A 15,997-nucleotide genomic window follows, 5' to 3' on the forward strand; every position below is an offset into this window, starting at 1 on the left:
AACACTATGGTTGTGTGACTCCCGTCATGGGAGACATGACTTATTATTCGCCTTGGCCAATCACGTTGACAGGACAAAAATAAACATAATGTAGCGACTGCAGGTTTAGGGAAAATAGCGCAGTAAAAGTACCGATACAGCACTTAAAATGTACTCAAGTAAAAGTAAAAGTACACTGTTTTTAAACTACTTAATAAAGTACAATTCCTGAGAAAAACTACTCAATTACAGCAACAAGAGTATTTGTAATTTGTTACTTTACAAGCTGTTTGAAAGCGGCTCCCTGAGGCATGCGCATCTCTCTCAATATGAAAGCTATCTGTGTAGTTGTAACCATCTCTTAGCTCTGTTTCATGCTTGAAGAAAAAATTGGTCTCTATTTGCAGTTTGAATATAGTTTGCACTTGACCTGTGATCAATTTGTGGGAAGGAGTTCAGTTAGGAGGTCAAAAGTTGTAGAAGCTCATAAATCTTGTGCAGTTCTAAGGTCTGAAGAGACAATCAAAAATGGAAAAGAGTTTGTGCAAACCTTTTCACAGTATTGTTGTCTTTTATTGCATATGACGGCAAAATTATACTCAGAAAGTAGAACTAAAATGACATTCAATACAGGATGAGTTAAAACATTAAAACATCAAATGCACCTGCAGACTATTTTTCTAGTCATGTATTTCATCATTGAGGATCTCTTAAAAATACTGTGCAAGTCTTGTCTCATTCTCGTGAACACAATCTCGTGTCTCGTCTCGTGAGATAGTGTCTCGTCACACCCCTGTTATATAGTGTATATCACCCTACACAAGTATACTGTATGTGTGCAGATAAAGTTGGACACTTATATATGCAACTTTATATATAGAGCTATCGCTTAATTTTGCGTTTGATGCATTTAAGATGTGCTTTATAGTATAGAAAACGACACTTGTTTTGACATTATGTAAGGCATTGACCTTCTTACATTTAAGTGTGGCTTAAGTGTTCAACCTCCGGTGTCACAGACCAGGCTTAAGCCTATAGTCCCAGACTAAAATGCATGTTTGAGCTGTTTTAACTGAAAGCAACTTGCACAGAAATATCTTAAAATATGTCACTACTGCTGTGTATCTTGAGACGAAACAATGGCAATGTTTTTTTCTAAGGCACATTTATAAAAGCTACTTAAATGTCCTGATTGAACTAAGGCCTAATCCTGACTTCATCTAAGCCCTGTCTGTGAAACCGGGCCCAAATGTCGCCTGTATTTATCATGTATAACACTGTTTTAACAGATCATTGGCATGATCTTCAGCATGGTTCTTTGCTGTGCCATTCGAAACAGCAGAGAAGTTATTTAGGCACCGCTCAGTTCCCCTCTCGTCCAGCTGGACTGTTTCGAAGCCCACCTTCTTTGACCTCATCGGACCATCACATTCAGGCTTGGGAGCAGGGTGGAGGAACTCCCATGAGGCAGCGTGGGTCTTGTGGTACTGTTTTGTGAACAGCATTGTGTCTCTGATCGTTTCTGTCTTTTCTGTTCCTTGCTTTTGTTTGAAGATGACCTCCACTGCATGGACTGCTACTGTAACCCCATTAACCTTTACTTTTAACCTTAATTTTGTCTACAGTTATTTATTACTGAATCATCACAAGGGGTGCATAAGTGTACATCTCTCTCTTTTTCAAACTTGCACTTCGGTCCAGACTCTCACAGTGAATTGGGCATTTACTTACTGATGTAAATAAGCTCTCTGATGCCTCTTACTGATCAACTTATTTCCGTGTTATTTTTAATGTTATTTATTGTGTGAAGTAGACCAGGTTTTCTGTGCTAATAGATAATGGGTCATGTGTTTTGCTGGTTATGAATATTTGGTTATTGTAATTTTGCCACCTCCATATAGATACTGAATGAAGCCAAGGAGTGGATCAGTGTGAGTAAAGACCTTAAAGTCAAGCGTGAACTCAGAACCAGGAACATTACTAAATCAAATTTTGTTTCAAACATTCACGAGCGCATGATATTCCAAAGAATGTAATGATTGCTCTTTTTCTAGAGCCTTTTGAGTTTGCTACCGTTTTGTAGGCCATTGGTTAAATGTTAACCAGTAAATACCTAATTAGGCGCCTACCTTTTTTCAAATCTTGCCAATATTAATGTTGATTAATTGTAATGTAGTAAACATTACAGCAATAATAGCAAATATGTATATCAGTAAAAATGGTGTTACTGCTGAGAGGAAGCCTTCTGACTCCATGTTCCGCTCTTCATAATGGTTTTGATTCATGTTGACTTTAAGAAGTGTCACTTGTTTAAGTGGTTAATGCACATCTTACCTTCTTCACGTGGCTGATTTTGAATCTGTAATGTTCAAACACCAGCTTTTAGGGAGATCAACAAATGTCATTTACAATTACTGTAAAAATTGCACAAAAGCAGCCAAATCAAAATCATATCTAAACTCTTCAACCATTGCTTCTTTGTGTCTTCTGTTCAAGAATATGACCCACTAGTTTTATTGATCGATGTGCCTTTATAACTGACAAAGCCCCATTGTAAATGTAGTTTGTAGTAGTTTTTTTTTTTACTCTTTTATAGCATTGTGTTGCATGTAAATGGCTTTGAAATGAGAAAATATGGTCACAGGGCACAAAACCCTGAACAACATTAAAACACAGCTCACAAGTAAACATTTGCTTTTTTATTTTTGCAATGTTGAATAAAACCATTTCCATTGAACAGAAATGAATGTGTTGCATTGAAGTGTCATTGTCTGTAGGTGTTAATACTGTATGCCATAGCACTTAAATATACAGCCTTGTGTTCAAGACTGGGTCCCTCAAACGTTGAGCAGTTTGTCCATTGTGTTCATTTAGGGCAAACACACAACCTGAAAATAATGACCTACACTTTGGGATCAGAAATCTCAGGAAGCTACAGTTGTAACAGGTGATGGTCCATGTAAAGGAAGGAAACAAATGCATGTCTACAAAATTGCAAAACAATTGCATAAATACGATATGCATCAAATGTTGGTCTGTTTTAGGTAATCATCAAGATAATGCTGAATTTTAGACTGCACCTCACATACTTTCCCCAAAAATCGATTCAAAAACCAAAATTGAGCAAGACGGAGGACATGTGCATCCGATGGAATAAAAAGCATTCCCTAAAACTATTAACAATTTAGGGTTACTGGTCTGAAGGCTTCAAAAGCATTACATAACCTAATTGTTAGACACTGAAAACAGTGACAGGAACAGAAATGAATTGAGTTGAGACAAACCAAGTATTAATACAAAAAGAATTGTACAAAGTGGATAAATGAGGAGGAAAGAAAAGTCAAGAAATCTTTAGTGTCATTACAGCGACACCAGTCTCCCTCATTGAGGGGAAACTCGCATATGCTTCAAGAAAATGTAAGCATGTTAAGCGCTCTCCTCCAGACAGATCCTTACCAACAAGTGCAAAATGCTGGCTACAGCCCATCAAATAAGCCTGTAAACCATAGAGGAAGTGCGGTAAGGCTGGATAAACTCACAGGAACGTAACCAGAGTAGAAGTTATCGTTCTCTCGACAACTTTACCATCTGGATTAATGTTTATCTGTTCTTGTAAATGTACAGTTGGTTGTGTAGCTGCCACAGTCTTGGTCGACTCAGAGGTACTGGGGTCTGTTCAGTCAGAGATTAGCTTTAGTGGGGACTGGCTCATGATAAACTCTCCGACGCCGACGAAGTACATGACCTGGACAATGCCGAAGAGCGGTGCGATGACTAGAGCCCTGCAGGCCGCACCCTTCAGGAAAGCAGATGGCCCTTCTCGCTTCAGGATCTTGCTGTAGGAACAAAGAAACAAATCAAAGGTCACACACACAGTAGATGATACACTCACATTCCAGAATTACAAAGCAGTTAAATTGTAACGTTTAAAACAAGTTATAGGACTGATGCATCACCTGAAACAGTCAATTATGCCACTGTAGGTTTCCTCATTGGCTCCTTTGTTCAGAGACTGCAGCCTGGTCTTAACCACTATTACAACAAAACAAGGCAAAGATGAGCATGTGCATTTCCTTTTACATGTGCACTAACAAGATGGGTCTTGAGAGGACAAAACACCTTACCATCACATGGGTTAACAGCAACAGCAGCTATGGAGCCAGCACCACATCCAGAGATGAATGACCAATAAAATGGTGCGGCATCTTCAGGCGAGGGCTTACCCAACTTATTCAAATTTGCAAAGAGAGGGAAGTAAACGATCGAGAAAGGTACGTCTCTAAATAAGAGAAGAAAAAAAAGTTGCATTAATGGTCTCATTGTGAATGTTTGCATTTAGCACCGTCACAGTAAAGATTTTACAATGTATTACCTCAGGAGAGTTGCTCCAAGGCCTTTGTAGAGCCCCTGAATGCCTTGCGTGTGCAGTAACTCTCTTGCGATCTGGGTGGCGGATGTGGCCCTGGGTGAGGCGTTGGGTACCACGTTGTAGGAGCGACTCAGCACCGTGTTTGGGGTCGCCAGTCTATTGGGAGGGATAATGCCTGGTTTTCTCTGCTGTGCAGCTGTGAAGATGATCGGAAAAATGGTTCTGAGTGAGTAATACAATGCTAAAGTATTTGCATATGGAGTATATAAAGGGATAATGTTGGTCATTATTGCAAAAACTTCAGCATTATCACAGCAAAATATATGGACAAGAAATTGATGCAACTAATAAGCAAGTACTGCACATGCTAGAATTTAGGGTTGCGCAATTAATCAATTGATTTTCAATTTCATATTCCAGCGATTATGATAAGATAATCGGGGGGAAAACTGTTTTCGTTCCTCCCTAAAAGTCCAACTTAACAGCCAAATAAGTGAGTGTTGTAAAATGCAGTGTACTGTTGCTAAACTGCGGGACATGTTTGATATTAAACTGTCTCTTTTGCAGCTTAATGCTCTTTTAATAACTCAGTTCCCCAGGCGGCTTTCTGTGTGTGCGCTCCAACTCGGAGCCAAGCACGGATAAGCAAATCTATATTTCATGTACAGTAAGACTATGTAGTGTTGTATACAGTATTATTTTAAATTTGATTATTCAAAATGTTTTGTTGTAGGCTATTACTTTTTTGAATACCACTTTTGGCACTTCCTCCGGAAAAACTTAAAGGGCTAGTTCACCCAAAAATGAAAGTTCTGTCATTAAATACTCACCCTCATTTTTGGGTGAACTAACCCTTTAAAACGCATTTGTTCTGTTCTCCATTTTGTTTGCAATTAGTTTCTTTGTTCTTATTGTTTACTGGTCTTGTGTAATTATTTTGAGGACCTTTTTCTTACATTAGTTATCCTAGTTTTAGCGGAAGTACTGATAATTGTGAAATTTCACTGATATTTTAAATGACTCCTCATGAAATAAGACTTTGATTATGTCGCACGCCAATAGCCGTGTTAAATATTTGTGATTTCAATATTTACCAAAATAATCGTGATGATGATTTTTGCCATAATCAAGTAGCCCTACTAGATTTCACTGCTTCAATAAGCACCAAAAAAAAAAAATCTTACCTAGTCTCCCAGCATCCTGCATTTGAATTTTCAGCATCTCCATTGGAGTAGTGACGATAACCTGGCACATGCCAGCAGCACATCCAGCCAACATCTCTTTATATACAGACAGCCCTCTCCTGTAACAAACAAGGAAATTATAGAACACAGATGTTATCCTTTTTACTAGGGGTGTAACGATTCATCTACTACATCGATGTATCGATTTATTTTCCTACGATCTAACTACATCGATCTGTGCTCGGCAAGTTGGCCTTCCGGACGACATATATCGATCTAACATCGTTTTAAAAGGTAATCAATCGATTGTATCGATCATAGGAAATAACGCATTGGATTTAAGCACGTCAGACTTTAAATGGATGTTTTTTCTTAGCACTTTTAATGATAAAGGCGTTAAACGTTACTCGATTCAGTCTGCCTATCTGTGACATCATCGCCACGCACGCACCAGCAGCAGCGCTAAGAAAACAAAACAGCATGGCGGATGGCAGAGGAGAAGCCAACGAGCGAGAAATTATCAAGTCACCAGGAGAAAGAGCTAAGTTAGTAACGTGTTACCTGTACTTTCAACCCTTGCTAAATGTTACCTGTGCATTCCTGGGACCAGTGTGCCAGCAGCGCGAGTTTTAGTACTGCTGGTGATATAGTGAACACACAGAGAAGAGTTCTGCGGTCAGATCATGTTGATATTTTTGAAAAAGAAATATGTAGTCATTGAAGAGTAGTTGGTTACATTTTATCTTTTGTTAAATATTGTTTGTTTATTAAACTGAGAGTAGTAGCAGGTTCAGCCAGTTTATTCAAACTGAAGAAATGTTGGTTGCACTTTATTTTTGATATTAATATTGTATTTGTATTATTTTAATGTTGAAAAACAACAGCAAAAGTAACAGGTACACCTACTATTAATTAAACCTGAAGAGAAGTTAGTTGCACTTTATTTTTGATATTAATATTGTAATATTATTATGTTGGATAACAAAAGCAGAAGTAGCAGGTTAACCTACTGTTGAAATGTTGGTTGCACTTACTGTGCTTTTATTGAATATGTATTGAATATTGAAAATGAGAGCAGAAAAGGTTAACTTCCTGTTAATTCAACCTAAACTGTTGGTTGCACTTTATTCAAATAAAATTTGAATGCATTTGCCATTAATTGTTGTTTACTTGTTTGTTTATATCCATAATTAATTGATACCTGATTCCCTTACAAGAAACAACTGGAATCTAGGAAACTTCACCTGCACTGACCAGTATCCAGATATTTATTTCAGTCACACAATTTTTGGCTAAAAAGTTACTGAATCGATTTCAGGTCACTGAATCGTTTCGGATCGTATCGTTCTAAATGAACCAAAATCGTCCTTGAATCGTATCGACAACCTCAAATCGTGATACGAATCGAATCGTTGTTAAAACGAATCGTTACACCCCTACTTTTTACCTAATAAATACTATGTTGAATAAGCACCAAGTGCAGCTGTAGCAAACATACCCATCTTTAGAGAGGTGGTGCCGGAAGAAATCATTGGCTGCCAGTTTGATGGCCTTCTCAGGAGTGACCAGTGTAAGATTAACTGCAGCACCTAAAAGACAGACAAACAGAGGGTTGAGGAAAGCCACACCACACCTGATCACAGATGAGCAAACACATTCCCCACCACCATCAAATCAGATATAAGTTTACAACATGACCTTATCAAGTATTATTAAAGCAGATAAGATTTTTTTTTTAAATGCCACTAACAGACTAAGAATATAAACAAAGCTTATGAGAAAACTGTGAGATGATGGAGGGGGATTTTACATAATGTGAACAAAATGAAAAAAAAAAAAATTAATAATAACTATATAAACAAACAGGGAGGATAGAAATATAGAATAGAAGATTCAATATAGTGAGACAAGAAGGCAGGCACATTTCAGAAAGAGACTGACATTAGGGTTGTGCAGTATGACGGTGTGTATATATCGTGCAACCGTAGAAATGTGAGATTTTGCCATGCTGTGTATGCAGCGTTACATCTGCAAACAAACAATGAATGAACCTTGTTGATGTGTGGTTTTTAAATGTGTGGGGGTTTTTTCAAGTTAAATGTGCAAACTGTAGCATTAATAAAGTAAAAATCAAATGATGCGCCGTCACGGCTATTTTACAACAGCTTCAAATATTGCGCAAACAATTACATTCATAATGTACAGCTGTTTTGAGTCTTTTGTTTTGAAGCATTAAATAAAGTAAAGAATCAGTTTTACACTGATGCCAGACTTGTGAATGTGTGAACTTTGTTTTCTATCAAGTTTAAATATTAAACAATTCATATAAAAGAAAAGATTAAGTAACATTCAATTGTAAAGTATTTAATTCACTACATAATCATGCCTGTATTTGATCATTTAATATATAAAAAAAATTACTTGAATTCAGGCAAAAATAAGAGATATATACACATTTACAGTAATGTGAGAATTTGTTCATACTGCCCACCCCTAAACTAGGACTATATTATTTTAAGATACCACTGCGTTTAAAAGAAACAGTTGTTCGTATGACCAGGCTGATCTTAAAAAGAGAGCAGATGATGAGCGCAAGTGATGATGATATCAAACAAAACATTCTAGATGTTAACAGAACATGGCAAGATGGGTTAGTACTGAATGAGACGAGAGCAAGGACAGTGAAGAAAGTGGGTGGGGGGGGGGGGAGAAGTAAACATCAAAATGATTCAACAATTATCTATAAATAAATAAAATAATAAAAAAAATTGGTGCCTAATTGTAATAGAGCAGAGTGGGTAAGAACCATGATAAATGATTTGCCTCCAGCGTGGCTGCGCCTTATCGGCTAGCCTTCACTATCCCAGCGGGGACCCATGTCTGTAACATGAAAAACACAGATGCAAACAACAGCATTCCTCACAGACATGGAGACGCGGCACAAAACACCGACTCCAATCTCCTCCAAACTCTACAGATAACACTCTTCTTATATAGGATTCTTATATTGCTCAATTGAATAACTGAAGCCAAACAACCAATCTACCAAGCATAAATTAAAACATGTTTGATTTGCTTCATTTAAAAATGAACCCTCTGATGCAGTCAATATTAAAAACACAGCATTTTTAAACAGAATTGAATCATAAATATACAATTTTCTTGAATGTAAAATAAAATCTGCATTTTAAAATTAAAACAGGTAAACATTGCAGATGTACTTGACCACTTCTGAGAGCTGTGTTTAGTATATGTGGTCATGAATAAGGACAGTCATGTAGAATTATGGCTAAGGGTCAATATAAAAATCACACCATTGTGTTTTGGACATAACATCAGACCCTGAAAGGTTAAAATGCCACTATAGTGGACACCATGCATCAGGGGGTTAAAATAAAAGATATGTAATGCTCTAGGTAGATGGTGCGTCCATTTTACCCACCCAAGTATACTCTGAACATAGTTAAAAAAAAAAAAACAACACTCAAAGGGTTGACCTAAAAGTCAATACTTTAGACGTTGGGGAAATGTTTAAATATTGCTATAAGTGCTACAAACAGCACAAAAAAAGTCTACCTATTCTAGTTAATTCTCTAAAGTCATATGGACTGGATTCCTCAAGTCTAGTCAGGTGTACCCATCATGCCATATAAGAAACTATAATGATCTAAAAAAGCATGCTAAATATTATAAGGCACTTGTGAATAAATAAATGAGTGAATCTTACCTCTATACATGCCAAAGTATCCCTCAGATCGTACCGTTTTGATAAGGCAGTCAATCCTGAAAGACAAATAAAGAGGTGTTAAAATGGACCAGTTTCCACAAATTAACCTTTATTAACAACAAAAGCCATGTGCTTTCGGTACACTATGTGTGCGTTTACATCATGCATGGGACATGGTCTGGCCTTAATCCTTAAAAGGCTTTGCAGTGACCATAGCGGCTGGACCATCATGTCAGGCGGGAACTAACGCCAGACCATGCATCACACATTCCACTAGGATTAGCTACCCATGCAAGGCAGCTTACCAAATCAAAGTGAGGGCTGACGCACAACCATGACATTCAGGGGTGTCTTAGAATACCACTTATATTGTGTTTGTGAATTGAAATAGAAATGTAAAGATACAGAATGTGTGCGGGCCCTTACATGCTCTTGTAGACTTGCTGGCCTGGCCTCTGGTTCTGAAGTCTGGTCTTAGCCAAATCGATGGGAAACACGCAAGTGACCCCAACAATGCCAGCAATGCCACCATTAATCAGCTTGGCGGGAAGGCTAGATAAACAACAGAAAAAGAATGAAAGCATGTCCAAGTTAAAAAAAAATAAACATCACACACAAATATAAAATATACAACTAAAATGCTAAATTCCTAAAATATAATATAGTATACTATAAAATAAGACCATTCAAGGGGGCTTTTGTCTTTATCCTTGCTGAAACTATTATCAATTTCTTTCACACAAAAATAGAATTACTGACCCCAATTTTTTTAAATGGTAGTATATATTGATACAAAAGATTTCCATTTGAAATAAATACTATTCTTTAACTTTTTATTCAAAGAATCATATCCTTACAAGAAAAGAAAAAAAGTATAACAGGTTTTAGCATATTAAGAAGCACAAAGGTTTCCAACATTGATAATAAATCAGCATATTAGAATGACGGAAGACTGGAGTAATGATGAAAATTCAGCTTTGCATCACATAAATAAATTATATATCAAAGCATAGTCAAATAGAAAACCATTATTTTGAATTAAAATTACTAAATAAGTAAATTCAAGGTGGCGTCTGTCAATTTACTTGCATCAAATAGACATTCAACAAAATAATTATCATTAAAAAAAAAAGTAATAGTACCTGATCTGTTGAGACATTATGAAATTTCAGCGACGTGTGAAGATTGAGAGTTTGATGAGAGCTTCTTGTAGTGATCAGTGAAGGAAGTAACAGACCACGAGCGCTGACACCTGGAAGTAAAGACACAGAGATGACCGTTAACTGACTGATATAAGCCCGTCTACGCGTACTCTATAACCGGACAGATAACTTGCACCTCACGATCATCAATCTCTTGCTACGCACCTCATGACGCTTTAATCCACGAATCAAAACACTGACCATAAAGGTCAAATGACTCACTGACTCACTTCCGGCTAATGTGCAAGTGCACTGCGCGCGCATATATTAGTACGCCTGTGCGCATGTGTTCAGTCAGGGCAGGGGTTTGTCTTTGTGGCGTGAAATTGGATCAATGCTCTGCTGAGTAAACACAATGGTATGTGTAAAAAATAAAAAAGCTGTAAAATGTCTTTCTACTTGTAAACATTTTCATATTTTTATTTCACTTTTACGTTTGTCACCGTTTTATTTTATTATTGTACTTATGTCGTAGCCTGTTTATTCTATGTACCCCTGCCTGTATTTGTATCTCTTTAAAACCAATACAAAAAAAATAATTAAGAAGAGATGGCGGTAGTCGGTGATGGGAAGTCCGACTCATTTCCGCGAATCGGTTCTTTCGAACGGTTTGTTTCAAAAGGCGGGCAAATCTTTTACGTCCTGACGTCATCGCGTTGTCCCAACACCTCGCGGAATAAATGCTCTAAAAACGTTCAAATAAAGCCATATACGTGCAGTTTATTACGTTTAATAAAGTTTTTAAAGGGCACATGTTGTTGACTCGATACACGAAGGATTCGCGAACCACTCATTCAAACTAGTTTTGCGAACTGGTTCGAAAAGAGTCGACCCAAAAGAGCCGAACCTTCACAGGCATTTAACAAGATTACCACTCAAGACCTGGCATGTTTCAGTGACATTCCTCTAACACACGGACATCGCTTCAGGCTTGCTAACAAACCGAAGTCTCTGCGTGTTATTTCGTCTGCGATTCACAACAAATGCGGTTCTCTATTCTTAATATTTTAATAATTAATATTCTCTAACTCAATGTATTTTTGTGGCTGTTGCAAGATAAAGACAAATACAGTGGTAACAAGACAATTAAGTTTCTAACGTTAATGCAATGAATGAATGAAAAAGCGGAAATTCAAAACTGCAAGGCGGTTAAGGACATTTCGAGAAAAGCGGAAATGTATTAACGTTACCCGGCTTCAGCTAACGGTGTAAGTTAAACTGCTGGTTAGTTGCAAAGTAAAACCGGTTTAAATAAGTAAAACACTTAAGAGAACACACCTCCACCCCTGAAGATATTAAGATAGTGAGTCAATAGACTTAACGTTACGTAAATATTACTGGTAACGTTAAACGTTTGGGCCGAGAGCTCGCTCGCTGCATAACATTTCTATTTCTACTACATTATATTTTCACTTCTACTTTACTACTAGACCGTAAAGCTGGTTTACGCTTTTTCCAAAATAAACACTCACCTCAGAAATCGTTCAAATAGTTTAATGAGTTTCAGTACCAGAACCTTCCACGACGAAGAAATTTGAATGAATGTTTGAATGGAAAATTCCTTTCAGTTTTAAAAGAGGAGGCGGGCCATTTTGGCCGGGTGTAAATGTCCTACTTGTCCAATCATGCCTCGGTATATTTGCATAGCCACATTCAGTTCTAAGGACCTCCTCCTATGAGTCAAGGCCGAGGGGGTGCATGTGAACACGGTGTCAAATTACAGCGGCCATATGGAAAGTTACGGGCGTTTTAGTTCATCTATCTATCTATCATGAATAACCATAAAAACGTAAACATATCATAACAGTTAACCAAAACATAAACAAATCATTGTAGCCTTTGTTTTCCAGAGTATAAAAGTGTTCTATTGTTTTATCACTGAAACTACTAAAATGACCCTTTCACAGACACTTTCACAGATCAAGTTCTCTTGATTGCCCTGATCAACATTAGAATACTTGTGTTGAAATGGAAAACATTGTGTGAAGGCCAACATGAAAACAAGCTTCTAGAAGCTCTCGTGTTTGTAGTAAATAGCCTGTGATTAAGAGATGTGTAACACTGCCAACCACTTCTCCTCAGTGAGATTAAGTGAAACTCCAGAAAGATCAGTGATGTGCATGTTAATCTTTGTTTCTCTGGTTGAGGCTTAAATCCAGTTCTAAATTAAGCAAACAGTTGTCCGATATGCTTAAAATAACAGACAATGAACTTACAGGTATTATATTAAAATGATCAGGCTTGCAGCTGGTGGTTATCAGTCAGCTTTATAGCTCATTGACTCATAGCTTCCAGTTATTTATCAGGGATGCATTTCCCAAAAGCATCATAAACCTAAGCAGATCAAGAAGCATTGCCGGATCTAATTTAGATACTGATATACAAAAAAGCAAACATTCTTCTGTCAAGCTGCTCAGAATCTTTTTTTTCAGATCTTGTTGAGACCTGAGTGACTTGTTGAGACTCTTAAAGTTATTTAGGTCAACATCAAAGACCTGACTGGAATGGATCTTATACACTCAGTTTTGAACGCGCTATTGACTGCAGCAACAACGACCACACAGAAAATCTGCCTTTGGTTTCTCAACCTTTGGTTTATGTTTCAAGTCCAGCCAGTTTTAGCGGGAGGAATGTAGCAGAAAAATTCCACCGGACACATGGGCAAGGTATTCTAGTCCCACGACCCTGTAAAAGACTGCTGAGCAGCCAGATTCCACCAGGTTTATTGTTTGATGTATTATTATATCAGGGCATTGGATTATCACAACACAGACTCATGCGCTATTGTCAAGAAAGCCTCTGCGCCATTCTAATTTGATTGGCCAGATTGTGACCAAGCCGACAGGAATCCTCGAATAATAAAGGGGATCACATGGAATGTCCATCTCTACATGTGAATGAACATTAAAGGAAAATTACCAAGGAGGAATAATGAAATAACAACGTTACATTATGCTATCTTGTAACCCTTACACATTAAATGTAACATATTTGGACAGGAACAAAAGGAACATATGTTTTATCATAATTATAGGACATGTAGCACCTTTATGTTTATTCTGGTTGATGAGACACAGACTGAAAGGCGTGACTGGACATGACGTATTTCATTTGCTGTACTGTTATGAACCCCAAGCATGTAACCATGGTGTCAGTTCTTGATCCACCTCTAGGCAATCCTCTCCCCACCCTCCCCTGTAACCCTTTCTGACACGTACAAAAAAGAAATGTATACTATTGCGTGACAACCATAAAAGAAAGACATAGGGGTGGTTACAATACCCATAAAATACAATATGACCTATAAAGACAGAAACAAAAGGACTATGAATGCAAACTTGGGTTCTGAGTTCGTAATATAAATAACCCGCAGCTGTTTGCCTCTCTAAATACGCATTATGCAGCAATGATTGCTCATTTACTACACACAAACACATCCCATTGATGGCTACTTCTGAGACAATTAAAAGTCAATGACACTGTATGGTGATTCAATACAAAGCAGATCTTGTAGTGAACAGCAAAACAATGTTTTACCACAATCTCAGAATTAGTATTCAAACGGTTCTCTCAGCAAAGCAACATCGGTTCAGCCAATGCCGTGTGTTTAAGGCGGGACTTCCTGTTAGATGACCAATGGCAGACGGGATATGTTTGGGGAACCTGTCTACCATCATTTAGTCATAGTTTTGCAGTTCTGGCCTACTTGATCTGATAGGAAAACAACTATTTTATGAGGCAGCAACTTTGTATGAATGTGTATGATGTGATTCGTATGGAAACGCTTTTTTAGACAAATTAGGCATGAAGGTTCCACCCTAAACCTTAGTAGATTGTACGAAAACGTACAAGAGAGATTGTAGAAATTCATATGAATTAGCCCATTGGCACCAATGCTAAATTTCTTTTTCTATATATCCTAAACATTTGTTAACATGTATTCTTTACTTCAATGAGCTCATTGTTTCTGCCTTAAAGGATTAGTTCACCCAAAATGCTTCAAATGGTACTGCGTGATCCCAGCCGAGGAATAGGGTCTTATCTAGCGAAACGATCAGTCATTTAAAAAAATAAATGAATATGAATGTATATGTATGAATGTATATGTATATGTATAAGTATATGTATGAATGAATATACTTTTTAACCTAAATTGTTCATCTTGCGCAGCTCTGCGAGGTGCTAAGGATGACGTAGGAAAGCGTAGGCAGAAGTCCCGCCCCCGTGTTTACAAAGCACTCATGTGAAGATTTATCATGCTGATTTATACTTCTGCGTCGGACCTACACTGTATCCTCTACGCCGCAAGTTACGCTTTGGTTTTCATTTATACTTTTGCGTTGTTGTCCGCATCAATGTGCAATTACACATGCATACCGCTAGGAGGCAGTGTCCACGGGCATGTTGATGGTAACCCACAGTATCAAGGCAAAAGCCGAATAAGATGCGGCTTGTTTACATTGTCATTGCATGCGTCTCAATCAAGCGGCAACCTCCCGCAGTTTCTCTTGAAGCCAATACGGAAGTGACTTAAACTGCAATTCATCGACTGGCCACTAGGGACAGGCTCCAGAAGGAGCAGAATCTCATTGAGCTCCATGTTAAAATGCCAAACTTTACTGCAGATTAAAACATGTTTACAGCCTGGTACAAATTGTGGTTTTGGTGTATACGGCTAATTTTGCCCTTCATGACAGCTGTGAGGGGGGTGAAAGTCATTCGTTTACAGTATATAAAGCATTAAAGTTCTGCATAATTAAGGGCGTGGCCACTTCGAGTGACAGGTGGATAGCCATTTATCTGCTGTCTGTTAGTCACTGCCTCACTTCAGCTCCGCCCACGTCCCGCCTTTTTGCCCATTTTCTGTTATCCGGGAGTGACGCGGGATGACGCGCTGCCAAGATGGCAACGGCCAGCTCGACCATACTTTACGCTTCAAAACTGCTCATCAGAATCCTATGGGTGACGTCACGGACACTACGTCCATATTTTTTTACAGTCTATGGTCTCAATCAGCTCCCTAGTTCAATAGTCAGGGCACTGATCAGGACATAAGTCAATGGGCTGACTCCCTGAACAGTGCCCTGACTATTGAACTAGGGAGCTGATTGAGACGCACCCGAAGTATCAGCTGCAGTGATGGCGGCTTTTCTTGCAGCTTGAGTTGTTGTATCTAATACAAATTAAGCAACTCTAGTTGATTAGTAGAGTTACATAAGAGGCGATCTGGTGCTGGAATGTGTTTTTGAAATCATGCAGAGGGCTCGTGCACACAGACTAGCGCTTCAATCGATTGCTATTGCGGAGACTTTATTCGTTCCGTTGAAATCAGAAAACGAAATGCACCAATTGTGATGTGTCCCGGTTCTTGATATACAATCACTGATTAACATCTTTGGTTTTAATGAGAAAATAAATAAACTATACACGGCGGATCTATGTTTTTATTAACTAACATAAACAATCTCTGCACTACAAAATATTGTGTTATAGCTGATGTAAGGATGAAACTACCATCCCATTTCTGGACACACAC

The 15,997-nt window shown here is 38.0% G+C and overlaps 2 protein-coding genes across 4 annotated transcripts in view; one reads left to right on the forward strand and one right to left on the reverse strand.

Moving 5' to 3' along the window:
• tspan2a (tetraspanin 2a) overlaps positions 1–2,824 on the forward strand; it is a 40,445-nt gene extending 37,621 nt beyond the window's left edge. Inside the window, exon 8 of the mRNA XM_079839966.1 lies at positions 1,269–2,824. Within this exon, the coding sequence (XP_079696092.1) occupies positions 1,269–1,334 (66 nt within the window). The 3' untranslated portion in view covers positions 1,335–2,824. The remainder of the gene's footprint in view (positions 1–1,268) is intronic.
• slc25a55a (solute carrier family 25 member 55a) lies at positions 2,659–12,040 on the reverse strand. 3 transcript variants are annotated; one of them, XM_079839964.1, is made up of 10 exons: positions 11,934–12,040; positions 10,402–10,511; positions 9,686–9,811; positions 9,260–9,315; positions 7,031–7,121; positions 5,533–5,651; positions 4,352–4,544; positions 4,104–4,258; positions 3,936–4,011; positions 2,659–3,815 (listed from the first exon to the last, which is right to left on the reverse strand). In XM_079839964.1, the coding sequence occupies exons 2-10, from the start codon at positions 10,416–10,418 to the stop codon at positions 3,656–3,658; spliced, it is 993 nt and encodes a 330-aa protein (XP_079696090.1). In that variant the 5' UTR covers positions 10,419–10,511; positions 11,934–12,040; the 3' UTR covers positions 2,659–3,655. The 3 variants fall into 3 exon arrangements, with proteins under 3 accessions (XP_079696090.1, XP_079696091.1, XP_079696089.1); XM_079839965.1 differs by lacking the exon at positions 11,934–12,040 and adding an exon at positions 10,627–10,699; XM_079839963.1 differs by lacking the exon at positions 11,934–12,040 and having other exon boundaries at positions 10,402–10,624.
• Between the last annotated feature and the right edge of the window lie 3,957 nt (positions 12,041–15,997).

This window comes from Gobio gobio (assembly GCF_949357685.1).
Source record: "Gobio gobio genome assembly, chromosome: 17".
NCBI lineage: Eukaryota > Metazoa > Chordata > Actinopteri > Cypriniformes > Gobionidae > Gobio > Gobio gobio.

What these genes read in the sequence shown, in the direction of transcription:
- slc25a55a (XM_079839964.1), bottom strand. An exon ending in TGCTGTTAACCCATGTGATG is followed by an intron (nt 4,012 to 4,103) that starts GTAAGGTGTTTT and finishes TTGTTGTAATAG; the next exon opens with TGGTTAAGACCAGGCTGCAG. An exon ending in GGCATAATTGACTGTTTCAG is followed by an intron (nt 3,816 to 3,935) that starts GTGATGCATCAG and finishes TTGTTCCTACAG; the next exon opens with CAAGATCCTGAAGCGAGAAG.